The sequence below is a fragment of the Trachymyrmex cornetzi genome, unplaced genomic scaffold (assembly GCF_001594075.2).
Source record: "Trachymyrmex cornetzi isolate Tcor2-1 unplaced genomic scaffold, Tcor1.1 scaffold47, whole genome shotgun sequence".
Taxonomy (NCBI): domain Eukaryota; kingdom Metazoa; phylum Arthropoda; class Insecta; order Hymenoptera; family Formicidae; genus Trachymyrmex; species Trachymyrmex cornetzi.
In genome coordinates, this window is record NW_017299509.1 from 927,804 (window position 1) to 941,380 (window position 13,577).

Genomic DNA, 13,577 nt, shown 5'->3' on the forward strand with positions numbered 1-13,577 from the left:
GCCCGCCCACCCGCGACGTCGATATCGGATCTCCGTCCGAGATCGTCTCCCTAAGCACCAAATTTTCACCCTGCGGGACCCTGTCTCCGTCGAACGACCAGATAGAGTCAAGATACGCGCGACTTGGGAAACTCTAGTTTGTACATAGCTAAAACTCGTCCCGCGAGACAGCTTCCGCTGGAGAGAAACTTCCTCATGCGCTAATTCAGAGTTCCGAGATTGGAATTTAAACTCTTACGAGAAGAGAAATCGTCATTAAACCCCCGCCTGGCGCGAATCGAAGGATGCACGTGATCCTATTTAACGCTACATTCAATTAGAATATGTCGCGTAAGTCTTTAAAAAGCAAACGAGGGGAAAAGGTCGAGCACGCTGCAGCGACTACACCGCTCCGGTGGCGGCCGAGAGATGACTATACCGGTGGCGAGAGAGAGAGAACGATAAGCCTATTATCAGCCAGCTTTAAGTGAAGCGGGATTGATCGTGTAAAAATAACCGGCGCGCGGCACAAAAAAAAAAGAGGATCACGTGGCGGGAATGCGCACGAGGTGCACTTTGCGGCGGCGACTATATCAGTGCGCGGTACGCGATTGTCAAGAAGACCGTCCCCCTCCCCCCGTCCCTCCCCCGTGAAATCCCGTGGGTGACTTCCGGTCCGGGGAAGGGGACGAAGCGTGAGCCGCGTGCCTCGCTCGCCGCTCCGGAAATGCTCGCGGGGATCGTCTTATTGTTAGCGTCAGGTGATGACGATTGGCGAGCGAATTGTCCGTAACACGATTAGATGATGACGGATTCCCCGACACCATCGACCAGCAGACATCACGACGACAAATGCGACAAGCCCGAGAGATCTGATAAAACGGTGTTACTGGTGAGCGAATCTAGATTCACGCGAATCGCAAACAGTCCCGGACGACTATGAAATTACCTTCCTCGAGTCGATGTAACTTTAACGAGCTTTCGTTGTAATCCACTCGCGATCATTTTTCATGTCATCGCAACGAGATCTTTAATCTGATAGGCAGCCTCCTTGATTCATATTTTAAAAGTCCCTCGCTGCCGCTCCATTACTTTTCCATTACTTTTCACTTTTTACAGAATACACGTGCAAATAATTGATGCTAAGGGACTGAGTGAAATCATCATGGAATAATAGCGCATAGAATATGATATTTTGTACTCTCTAAAATCTTTAGAGTGGAATCTAATTCTAAAGAATGATAAAAGGCGGCATTTATAATTCGTTCTTATTTTAATACCGTCTTAAGTAATGTCTTAAAATGCTAATACGGCTCTCTGACTGATTCCTAAGATTGTACTTAAGGTCTTAAATATAAAATCCGACTACAAATACAAGCCAAAAAGAGAGGCAATTGAGCGCCAATCCTGAAAAAGGGCAGCTCAATTTTTAAGAGTGAGATTTCACTTTTTAGAGCTAGATTCCATTTCAAAAATTTCAGAGTACAGGTAGTTGTGGGAGTGATTTATAGCGCAGTGTTATTTTTTAATTTTCGAGATCTCCGCGTCCCTCTCTGGGGACTATTACGTCGTTAGTAATTATTCGCGACGCAATCGATTCGTAAATTATCGATGATATAGGCCATTATCTGTCGCTGTCAATTATTTAATAATGGCTCGACCAAATGTCGAATTATGTGACGAGGGCTCCGGCGTTATGCAAACATATCATTTTCGGTATTTGGACAGGCGTGTGAACGAGAAATTGTTCAACGAGAGAAATATAATAATAGCGAGAGTGCAGGCGAGAGAAACATTATTGCCACGTTGAAGCGCATGTATATCCGACATTTCCGCCACGTCGCATGGGATAATCGATGGAGCTTGATCGTGATAGTTTCACTTTTCGTACGTTTCAGCAAATCCAGGACATAAACAGTCAGGTAGCGCAGTTCCGAGATTTACTTATTAATATCGGACAGCCGCGCGACTGTCCGGAGCTGCGCGAAAAAATACGGAAGCTGCGTCGCAACTGCGTGGAGGCTTGCAAGAGTACATCTCAACTGGTCCTGCCGCATGTGCAAAGGTGAGTTTAGATCTAAAGACGAACCTTAGCTCGTAAAGGTTTCTCCAAGGATCTCTGTGGAAATTTAATATCTAAACGCTTAATAGTAAAAATTACACTAGAAGAAAATTTTCGTTGCATTAATTGGAATTTTGGTAGATCAGAAAGTGAAGTACAAATTAGACATTTATAGTTAAATCCATCGTTCTAGTCGAGGTAATCAGATATTCAATTAAGATAATTAGAATTCTGATTGATGCGATATATGATCAAAATTTATTTTTTGTTTGTATTTCTTGTTGGCACAATAAAAACATTTTTCTCAGTGTATTATCTTACACTTTATTCGAATTTTTTTTCAAAAACGGTATAAACGTATGTTAGTAGTGCAGTTTAGAGACAAACATGGAGATTTCCCAAAAGATCTTGTAAAAATTTGAAAATCCAAATGCATAATAGTAGAAAAAACTACATTGGAAAAAAATTCTTGTTGCATTAATTGGAATTCTGATAGATTAAATTCTTGTAATTAAATCTATCAAACATTTTAGTCAAAAAATGACCAGAAATTCAATTATATTCATAACCAGAATTCTGATTAATATAATCATTTGTTCGTACTTCTCGTTGGTATAAACAAAATTTTTCTCGGTATAATATCCTGCATTTTGTTCGAATTTTTCTTCGAAAACAATCTACGGACTACGATACGTTAATGCACTTTAAAGACAAACCTAAATCGCAAAAGTTTCTTCAAAAATTTCCGTGGAAATTTAAAAATCCGAAGGTATAACAAAAACTGCACTGGAAAATATTCTTGTTGCATTAATTGGAATTCTGATATAGATTTAATCAGAGAAAAATATAAATTAGACATTTATAATTAAATTCATCAAACATTCTAGTCGAGATGACCAGAAATTCAATTACAATAATTAGAAATCTGATTGATGTGAGCATTCATTTTGTATTTCTTGTTGGTCAACCAAAACATTTTTCTCAGTGTAATATCCTGCTAATTTTATTCGAATTTTTCTTCGAAAACAATCTATGATCTACGGTACGTTAATGCAGTTTAAAGACAATCCCAAGTCACAGAGGTTTTCTCAAAGTTCTCTGTGGAAGTTTAAAAATCCAAAGGCATAAAAATCACACAAGACAAATATTCTCGTTATATTAATTGAAATTCTGATAGATTCAATCAGAAAAATACAAATTAGATATTTCTAATTAAATTCGCCTAATTACTCTAGTCGAAATGACCAAAAATTCAATTACGACAACTAGAATTCTGATTGATATAATCATTCACTTTGTTTGTACTTTTTGTTGTTGCAACCAAAATATTTTTCTCGATAGAATATCCTGTTTTATTCGAATTATTCTTCGAGAACAATGTCTACTACACGTTAAAGCACGTACCTACAGTTAAGTTCGATATCTGCAGTTTAGTACTAATATATAGATATAGATATATACGAATGCAGAGTACTTTACTCTAAGTTGCCTTTAAACTATTCGTGCTCGATCAGTTAAGCCGTTCGGCATACAAACTACTCATCTCACAATGCTGCAACGAGAAAGTGCTCTTGATCGTTTTCTTCGCGACTCCTTCCGCGTATTTTCGTAAAGGCTGAGGCTCTACTTCAGCAACTTTCTGGCAACGATAACGAGGACAGTCTTTACTCCATGTGGCGGAGCGACGTTTCTTTGCGCGACGAAGGAAAGGAGCGAATGTAAACCGCGGAATTAACGAGGACGTCGCATATAGGACAAGGTTCCATCATCCTAAACTCTGGATACAAGTCGGTTCGCAACAATGACAGCGGCCAAAAGAGAGAGAGAGAGAGAGAAACTTTTCCACGATTTCTTACATTGCTTCCGCCAGTCCCTCGTACGTTTTGCACAATGCAGGTCACAGAGAAACGACGAACGACCGAACGTTCGAAGAATCATGGTCGTGAGAAAAACGTCATGTGCCGTCGCCGCTGCCGAGCACTTCCAATAACTTTCATTCCTTAAGTTTGCTGGGCGCGCCAGGTAGTGCTTTTTATCACTAGTTTACGTAAGATTTCTTCCGGCTGAGACCCTCACGATTGACTTTGCAATTCACTTCTCGACAAAAAAAAATTCTCCTGACAAAAATCTAATAAAGGGTATTTCCATAACGCAATTTTAATCAATTGATTTAATCACCTTGTTTATCCGCCGTATGACTTTATTATGATTACGTATATTTAGTATTTTCGATTCAACAATGTGCTTATTATTTGACGGTAATAATACAACGCGAAACGATATAATAATAAAACATATTTTAAAACATACATATACATATGTAGGAAAAAAAAAAGATTTATCGACGTAACGGTATATTTTATGTTGCTGCGGAAAATGTTGTTAGTTACCATTCAGGTAATAAAAAAGATTTATCGAGAATACTGATGCTGTTTAATGAAAATGATTTGGCTGAATATCTACAAATTACTTCATTATTATTAATAACACAAATTATTTCGTTACGAAAATGTATTTCAGAGAGATAAACGGTTTCACTTTAACAGAACATTCAAGCGAGATCTTGCAAACACACACAACAAGTTCCACTGCAATATCGAATAATTGGTCATGGTAGAGAAGTTTGATTGCTTCCGCGTCGAATATGCGATAGCTGCAGTTTTGCCAGAGCAGTGGAAGTCTCCTTTCTCTCTGCGTTAGCTCAAGCTCGTTGGAAATTAGAAAACATGTTTTCGAACTACCCGTCCATCTTAATTTCAGGCATTACCGCGACGACATGGTCGCGAAAGAAAATAACTGACAGAAATGCTGACAAGAGCCGTGATGACGTACATAACGCGGAGATTATTTACGTAAAGTCAAATATACGCTTGTCACATGTTATATGTTGGCGTAGAGCTGTGCTTCCGTCGATCTCGCTTGATCCAGGTCGCCGTAGCGCTCGCTCGCGGAAAGTTTTCCACTCCCGAGAGCCGGAGCTTACCTGACCGATCAAATATTAATGCCGGAGGATTATTGCCTCCTGCAGTTGCGTTTGTTTGTTGCTTGCGCGTATAGCGAGTAGCGCCCGAGAATGCGGCAAAAGTTTGGCGTACTCGTATAGTTCGCGCGGCGAAATACAATTATCGCCAGAATTAAACCGTCGCCGCGGCCGTCGCGCGTCGACCCCGCCGACTCGAGATCGTCGAGCTCCGGTTCGCTCTCGAAATTCTGGACTCGAGTGACAACTAGACAGACGTCGGCTATTGCCAAGCCACCGAATAACATTGAATGGACGAATGGCCGGCCAATAAAATGAAAACAGTGCTTGAAAGCGTAATAATTCTCGAGCGTGTACGTTTTCCATGTAAAATGAAAAACGGTGAAAATTGCATGAAAGATGGGAGACAAAGCAAGAATTTGAAATAAAGCGGCAAGAGAAATTCATAGAATTCATCCGAAAAAGTCGAGATGACACGCGTGACACATGAGCGTTGTCCTTGCCACGGAACAATCTCTTGTCAATAATTTAATCGCCGCGACCGGAGGTTGTACTGTACAATTTTGAATATCTATATTTCAGCGTGTGTGGGAGAGTTACGAGACCGGGCCGCTTTTGCAATTCGGAAAGCCGGGATTCCTCGTAATTCCTAGATTAACGTAGGCGTACCCGGCGCGACGGTGGGCGGCCTGGTTGTTGATCACAAAAAAAAAGGCGCGTGAATAAAATGTTGGGGTGTATTTTGCATAATCGATGCACGAGCTGGTTGCATGTTTCGCAGCGATACGGCGCACGAAATGTCCGCGCGAGGACATAAATCGAGCGACGGTATATACGTGTATTATATGCAGCGCAATCGAACACGCGTGTAAAGATGATCGATTGATTGTAGATCGCGCCTCCATCGAGAAGACCGTACGCGGCGGATAGATATATGTATAGACACGAGGACGTAGACGGACGAAGAAATTATACGTCGCCGTTATCTACGACTTCTTGGAGCGCGATAGTTGATGACCAATGCGAATAACAATTTGCGAGTAATTGAACTGTTGCGCCGCGGCAGGTGCTGTCGACGTAATCAAACGGAGAAAACGCGAGTGCTTGTCGCGTGGCGATATTCTTCCGAGCCCGACAGGGTGGATGCAATGCCGTTATAACAGATGGTGGGGCAAGCGGAGATGCAATAATTAACGTTTCGTAACGGCTGGGATGATCCGGCTTAAGCAAAGTAGGTAAAACGGTGCGTGTACGCCGATCATTTGCAATGCGATAGTCGTTCGACGTTGGTATCTAATTAAACGCCGCTCATTGAAAATCCCGTTGCGCGTGCCGGTCTCATATATTCAACCGCAATACAATCTAATTTCACCTTCGGCAAATAATTATTCTCACATTCCGGAAGCGTGCTCCAAATATTCGGTAGTAATTATATAAATACGCGCAGCGCCTCGCTTTAATCTACGCGATGTTTTTTCAGACGTGAGTATTTCGCGGTCAACTGCCGACTCAAGTTTCGGCCGAGGAGAAACTCTGTAAATTAATACAGGAAAATGAATTTCCTTTGTCTACCTACATCCCCTCCTCCCTCCTCGGCCTCGGCTCACCGAAAACAAGTTTTTTTTTTACTTTCGTGGCTTAAACAGTTTCGTGATTAAAGTTGAAATTAATTGTTTAGTAAAGTGAACGTAATGTAATAATAATGCGCAAATACAGAACATAAACAGTTGCGCATAATATTGTTGCATTTTATTCTTTCACTTCGGATAAGAGAATGCATGAAAAGAATTTTGAGAAGAAACGAATTCGTGAAACATGTAGGTTTTCATTAAGGTGAGCAAAGCCCCGGAAGGTATTATTCAAAGATGGCTGAATGAGGATGAGTGAGAGTAAAAGGGGGGAGAGAGAGAGAGAGAGAGAGAGAAGAATGATAAAGGAAAAAGGAATCAGTAATTGGGAGTGGCGCTAACCTTTTTACGAAACTCACTTCCACCTTTGATTCAACCTTCCTGGCTTAACTTTTTGCGAGGAACCAATCTGTGAAATCGATAGTTTTCTTTCCTTGAGCGGCAAACGGCTGTACGATGTGCCAGACAGGTTTCCTCGCAAAAGGATTTAAATTCCGACATATTGAAATCCAAGCCGTTCCTACAAAGCCGCCACGAGTTACAGCAAACGAAAGTAAACTCATTTCAATCCCCGTCTGTATCTTTCATTATAATGCAATCCGAACTTTATTTCCTGAATGTCTACCTCAAGTGACAGTCAAGTATACAGCTTTACACAAGACAGGTATAATTAAGGAATATTAAAAAAAAAAAAAGAAGGAGAAGTTATCAGCGACTTTGGTAATCAGCCTCTTAGCAACGGCAAGGAGATGTCACGAATATGTTCGCCGGATTGAGATCGGTTGACTTCGGTCGCGCCAATCTATTTCGTACGTTAATTGGAATCTCATTAAACGGAAGCCAACCGAAATGGTTTCTCTACAAGGACTTCGCTCAATGCTCGACCGATGCGGTAATTGACGTAAAACGGGTTAATCAGAGTACTTGGTTTTCCTGCGGCCTTCTACTGTACCTGTTTCCCCGTGCCACGATTTTACGTTATCGGATTACTCGTCATGGCATATTTCACAAAATATCGCTGGTGACTCTTTTCAGAAATTCAAGGCAACGTATTATTATTATACCGGACCCGCTGCGGAAAGGTGATACCGCTCCGAACCGTTTATCGTTCACATTTGTTCTCCCGCTTAATACATCATCTAAAATTAAGGATTGCGCTTTAACATCATCCTAAAGTTCGCCTTCCTCCCCGTCGTCTTTCAAGTTTCTTACACGAGTATGTCGTTAATACTGCGCGACGTTTTTTTTTTAATTACTATCGCGAGTGTTACATTAGGGAGAAACAGAGGAGGAGCGATGTTGTCTATTATACGGGAAGCGACAAACCGACACTTGAACACGTTTGCGAAAGATGCACGCGTTAATGAGACACCAGTACTCATGCCTCGCGGGTGACCTCTTCGCGTAAGCAGTAATAATAATGTTTTTAATGTAATTAACTCGGTAAGCTACGGAGCGGAGACGGAGTAGAAGTGAAATCAGATTTATGGACCTTCAACTAAAATCGCGCGCATCCGAGAGACCCGACAAGGAAGTCGTTAAAGTAATTCGTATTTCTCGCGATAATGCGATTTACCACGCCGTGCATTCAGCAACGATAACGTGATCTTTTACGGTTTTATTCATCGTGGCTTCCATCGCGTTTATATCCATACACACTCTCCTTTTGCATTAGGTACTTCGTGAGATTGGAAACCGAATTGGGATTATATTTAATCTTTAAGTGAATAGAGTGGCCATACAGTATCCCAGATAAAATTTTCTTTAAAATCTTGTTCTGGAAAAAAGAAAATAAAAGATATTGCCCGAATGGCCAGAAGTTTAAAGTTCACTATTTTTTCAATTTTGTTTCATAAGAGTAACTAATTTAACAAATTTAACTGTAATATAATATACTATATTATTAAATTCATAATGTAAAATAATACACAAAAAGAACGGTTTTGCTGATGTATATAAAAATTTACGTAGATATAGGGCTAAAAATAATTTGGTTTGGACCATTAAAATAATTAAGTAGAACGTTCAAAGTGAATGTTAGAATATTAAAACTTTTTGCAGCGTTGTCATCAACATTTAAGCGTCCTATTTTTATGAGCCAACAAAACTATTTTCAGATCTGTATCTAAGTAAACTTTTAGATACATACTTCAGCAAAATTACCCTTTCTGTGTATTCAATTTGCGTTATTTTCAATCATTCCTATAGGTCGCTACTATTCCTACTTGATATATTATTAATTTAACCAAAACAATGGGGTTAAACAATTTAATTGAATAAAATGTATTGACTCAAATTTAGTTTAATATTTACTAAGAACATACATTAATATGGATATTGTTTACTTTAAAACTAACCACGGAAATGGAATGGTTTACATACATGGTTTTGACACATATGGAAGCTAAAAATAATAAAATGTTATTTAACTCAAGGGATTGTTTCTTTAATATTAATTCTAACGATGTAGTAAAAATATAACTATAAAATTAAAATTTCTACTTGAGGTGTGAGCATTCCACCTACTAACTTGCGTATCTTTAAACTACCCCTACCTACTTAAAGGTTAATTATATATACAGTGAGAGCAAAAAGTATTCGTACAAGGAAGTTTTTTATAAAAAAAGTCTTATTTGTAGAAAATACACATCGATTAGCAATTTTATACAATGAATACGTTCTGTTCTAACATATACAAATGAGCTTCACATGTATTTCTGATATTATAAGCTAAATTTCTCGACTGTATGAATACTTTTTGAGCATCCAAACAATGGAATTTTTTATTTTCGCTTATTTTTCAGATGATATATTTTCTATAATTAATGCACATCTTTTTGATTTATATACTTTTAAGAAACATACAGTCTATTTTATTCTTTATGAATAAATTGTTAATTACCCAGCAGGAAATGATCACCAATTAAACGTCGAATCGACGTCAAATTGATGTTGAAATCATCGTATCGATATCAATTCGACATCAATTCGATGACTCATTTCTCGCTGGATAATATTTAATTTTTTTAAATAAAGTTTTTTTAAAAAATATTTTCTCTGTACGAACACTTTTTGTATTGACTGTATATATATCCTCTCGTAGATAGATCTCTTATTGAAAATTAATCTTATACGACCGAAAACGTTTTGGAAATATATTTTATTGCAGTGCTATGGACGTCGGAATACCGGTTGACAGTCCAAATCTGGTGCTGTTGTTTTACGTGGCTCAACTCTTCTTACGCGAACTGCACAAGAGTAAAAACCTCATATCCATCATACCCATGGACATGTCCGGATATTACGGTAAGTTGCGCGTGCACGTTTACAATATTTCAATAATGATCTATAAATTATTTAAAGAATCTGCGGATGTGTGCAGGGAAGTGGAACAAGTCCACGTGGAATAATATTGCCATAACTTTTTTTTTTATACAAGTACGTGGTCGCAACTTTCGTCGTTGACGATTTTAATCTCGAGAGATAAATGAGTGCTCGCCGACCGAGGCAAAATTTAATTCACGTCGTTTTCGGTAATAACACTCTTAATTATATTCCCACGTGAGGGACGATTTGTGCAAAAGATCGCAAGAACGAGCGTACAGGAACGTGTCATCGGAATCGAGTCACGTTGCGTTATCGACTTGCACCGAGGCGTAACGTTAAATCGGTTTCTGCGGTCGCTTTGAACCAGGCCGGATAGACTGATTTACGGCGTGTACATCCCAACGGACCATAACTCTCAAAACTACCGCGTACAGTTGTAGGCCGTTACGCGTTCGACGAATCCCAATTTCCGACTACACGTCGCTTCCTACAATCAAGCCGAATTCTATTGTACACAACGTACACGTGTCGGAGACAGAGTGACGAATCATCGTTACATGCGTGGCGTTAATACACGTTTTTCTAACTTTTAACGGCGCTTGCCAACACGCTATAACGTGTAAGCAATATAAGGTATCTTTCTCTCTCATAAGTGAAACTTCACTTCGAATAATTTATAACTATTTCCTTGACATTAGCACTATAGCTTGTTCCGGGCGCTCGCTTATTTCTCCCTCCGTTGCACATATTAAAGTTTATGGAAGTTTTTTAAATCTCGTCAAAAAAAAAGAGTTGAGAAACGCCCTATGCACTTTTATATTAAAGTCACGCTAAACAGAGCGTTACGTATTAACATATTATATTATTAATAAGAACGCGATTATTATTTCCACCACACACTTCGCTTAAAATATCTTCCTCGGATGTATTTCGCGAATCCGGGGGAAGGAAGAAAGGCATTGTTAAAATTGAATGACGTAGAAATCTAACGACACAGTTTTCATTATCGCGTTACAGAGAACCGCGCCGGTCCCTCGTATATCGGCAATGTGGTCTCGCAGATCCTCCTGTGCAAACAGATTAGACCGGACTTCAACGAAGAGGAGCTCTGCAGCATCCGAAAGGACTCGGAAGAGATCGGCCAGCTGATAGCGGAGCTACAAGAATTTATGCCCCAATCTGAGGCTGACACGGGTACAATTCCGCCGGTACCTTCGTCCATATTCCGCCCGAGAGCTTTGCCCTGTCAAGTGACGATCGTCCCACGAATCTATCAATCACGGTTTTCAGAAAGTAGATTTAGCAACTTGTAGCAAAAAAGAAAAGAAATTAGACGAAAGATTAAGTACACGAAAAAAGGGCTTTGCCCTAAAGATCTGAAAATAATTTGTTAGACTATCAAAATACATAATTATGATGGATACTCGAGCTGGTTGCCAGAATATACAAATTTTTTGCAACATTGCTCGTCATGCTTGAGTTTCCTACGTAATTATTTTGATGTTCCAACAAAATTATTTTCAGAACTGTATTCAGTTAAATTTTTACATATTTTAGCAAAATTGTTTCTCCTGTGTATAATAATTTATTATAAATATTAATATAATAGAGAACTCTTCTATTATATATCCGATCTAATCGGGCAAACAAGGTATATTCGGATAATCGGAATTTTTACGGATAATCAAACGATTGCAAGTGAAGAAAGTCTATTTATCGTAACATTCTGTGAATTGTAACGAAATAGAGAAAGAGAGAGAAATTATTATAGTAATTTACCAGTTTTCTTCATTCTTTCCATTTTATTTTCTCAGTTCTTTTGAGCTGTTTAATTTACATATTTTTCTTTATTCATTGCAATGAATGAGGCCGCGCTTTCTTTCTGTGCTTCGTAACATCTGAGACCTGCTTCTAAAGCAGAAGACTGTGCCTCAGAATGACTGGGAATGTTGCTTTCTAGCGTTTAGGTCTTGTTGGTACACGCTTGTTTCATACTACTGGTACCGAGATGAAGACGTATGTTATATCATGTATAACATACGCCTACATATGTTTGCGTGAACGTAAATGTACACGAGAGACGTTCATTCTCCTAGCATTTGCCATTTAGATAACAGAGCTTAAACGATACATTCGGATAATAGAGGTTTCATCATATATACGTACAAAAATACACACACACAAACATACACATTTTTCGTAGTATATATCTTTCGTGTAGTATATATTTTTATGCTACGTGAAAGTCGAAATCTTTCCGGGCTTTGCGAAGCGAGATTAAAAGAGGTGGAGGGGATGGGATAAATAGGTCGAAAAGTCTGTAGATGTAGATCTTGAAACGGAAGAGATACGGAATAGGCATGATCGATATAATATGCAGAATGGAAAAGCATTGTGGGCTTTCGGGCACGTCATTAGTACGCGAGTACCACAAACGTGAGCTCGTGTCGATATACGGTGGACGCGGGAGAACGCCATTCGACCCTTAGACCCTGGTAATACGGGTCAAGGACGATTCATTCTGCAAAATCCGTTTGTCCGAAATGCATTCCTCCGGTCCGTGAAGGAAGCGCGGGTGAGCGAAAGTGGCAAATGCCAGAGGGCAAAAAAGCGAAGAGAGCGGAAAAAGAGCGGAAAGCGGGGGTGGGTGGGGGGAGGAATATGTACTCGTTGGCCAACAAATCTAGGCTGTCGTTCGTAAAACAATCTAACCCGTTTGTTCGATAAATATTGCCCTCTATTGTGCTGCAGGGAATTGACTTAAGCGTGAAACGGGAGGACGGGAATGCAGCGAGGAGGAGAATCGGAGGAGAAGAATTCGAGACGGGGAGAAGACGAAAGGGTAGTTTGAGTGCGAATTAAACTATGTTTCTGCTTCATAAATCAATGTAATGCGGGAATAATAGCGGAATTACATTTGAGACGGTCGTATTATTAATGAATGCGTAACACCCGGCAGATCCCGAATACCCCGCGCTTCGAATTTCAAACGTTCAAGTAATAATGACAAATAAATACGATGCATATTTACCGGAGCGACAAGACGCAACCACTAGAAATTCTTTTTGTTTCTTTCATGCACGAATGTAGTCAGCACAATGCCTTACGATACTTCGAATGTGAAAAATTTTGGGCAAATCTGAATCTGAAAAAAAAAAAGCAACGAGATGTGACGAGTCAAACTAACGAACGTGGGAAGGAGAGGAAACAACGCGTACGATGCAATCTAGGATTTATGGAAACAATATCGATGAACGTTTTCATATCGCACTCATCTGTATTCATGCTGCGAATTCGTCAATGGCCGAAGACAACGTAATGTGCAAGCGCGAACGTATATATATACATATATGTAAAGAGGACGCTTTACCCGGCATACGGGAAATCTCAATTTGCTGAATGTCATAATCAAACTCCGCGCACAAAACTCGTCGTTTCTGATTCTGGTCGCGTAATGGTTTTTGCACGACAGTTAAATTTTAATCGATTTTAATGCGCTCCGCTGTCGGGGTGCGAGCTTGTTTTGCAAATGTATTCGCAAATAAATTAGTAATTAACAGTCAGAGGAGGGGGAGGACAGAGGGGCGGTGCAGGGGGGAGG

The 13,577-nt window shown here is 39.7% G+C and overlaps 1 protein-coding gene across 1 annotated transcript in view; it reads left to right on the plus strand.

Annotated features, from left to right (window-relative positions):
- dcma (decima) overlaps positions 1-13,577 on the plus strand; it is a 17,684-nt gene that overhangs the window by 328 nt on the left and 3,779 nt on the right. The window contains exons 1-4 of the mRNA XM_018513663.1: positions 1-871; positions 1,878-2,044; positions 9,819-9,955; positions 10,994-11,170. The exon at positions 1-871 is cut by the window's left edge and continues 328 nt beyond it. Coding sequence (XP_018369165.1) covers positions 782-871; positions 1,878-2,044; positions 9,819-9,955; positions 10,994-11,170 — 571 coding nt within the window. The 5' untranslated portion in view covers positions 1-781. The remainder of the gene's footprint in view (positions 872-1,877; positions 2,045-9,818; positions 9,956-10,993; positions 11,171-13,577) is intronic.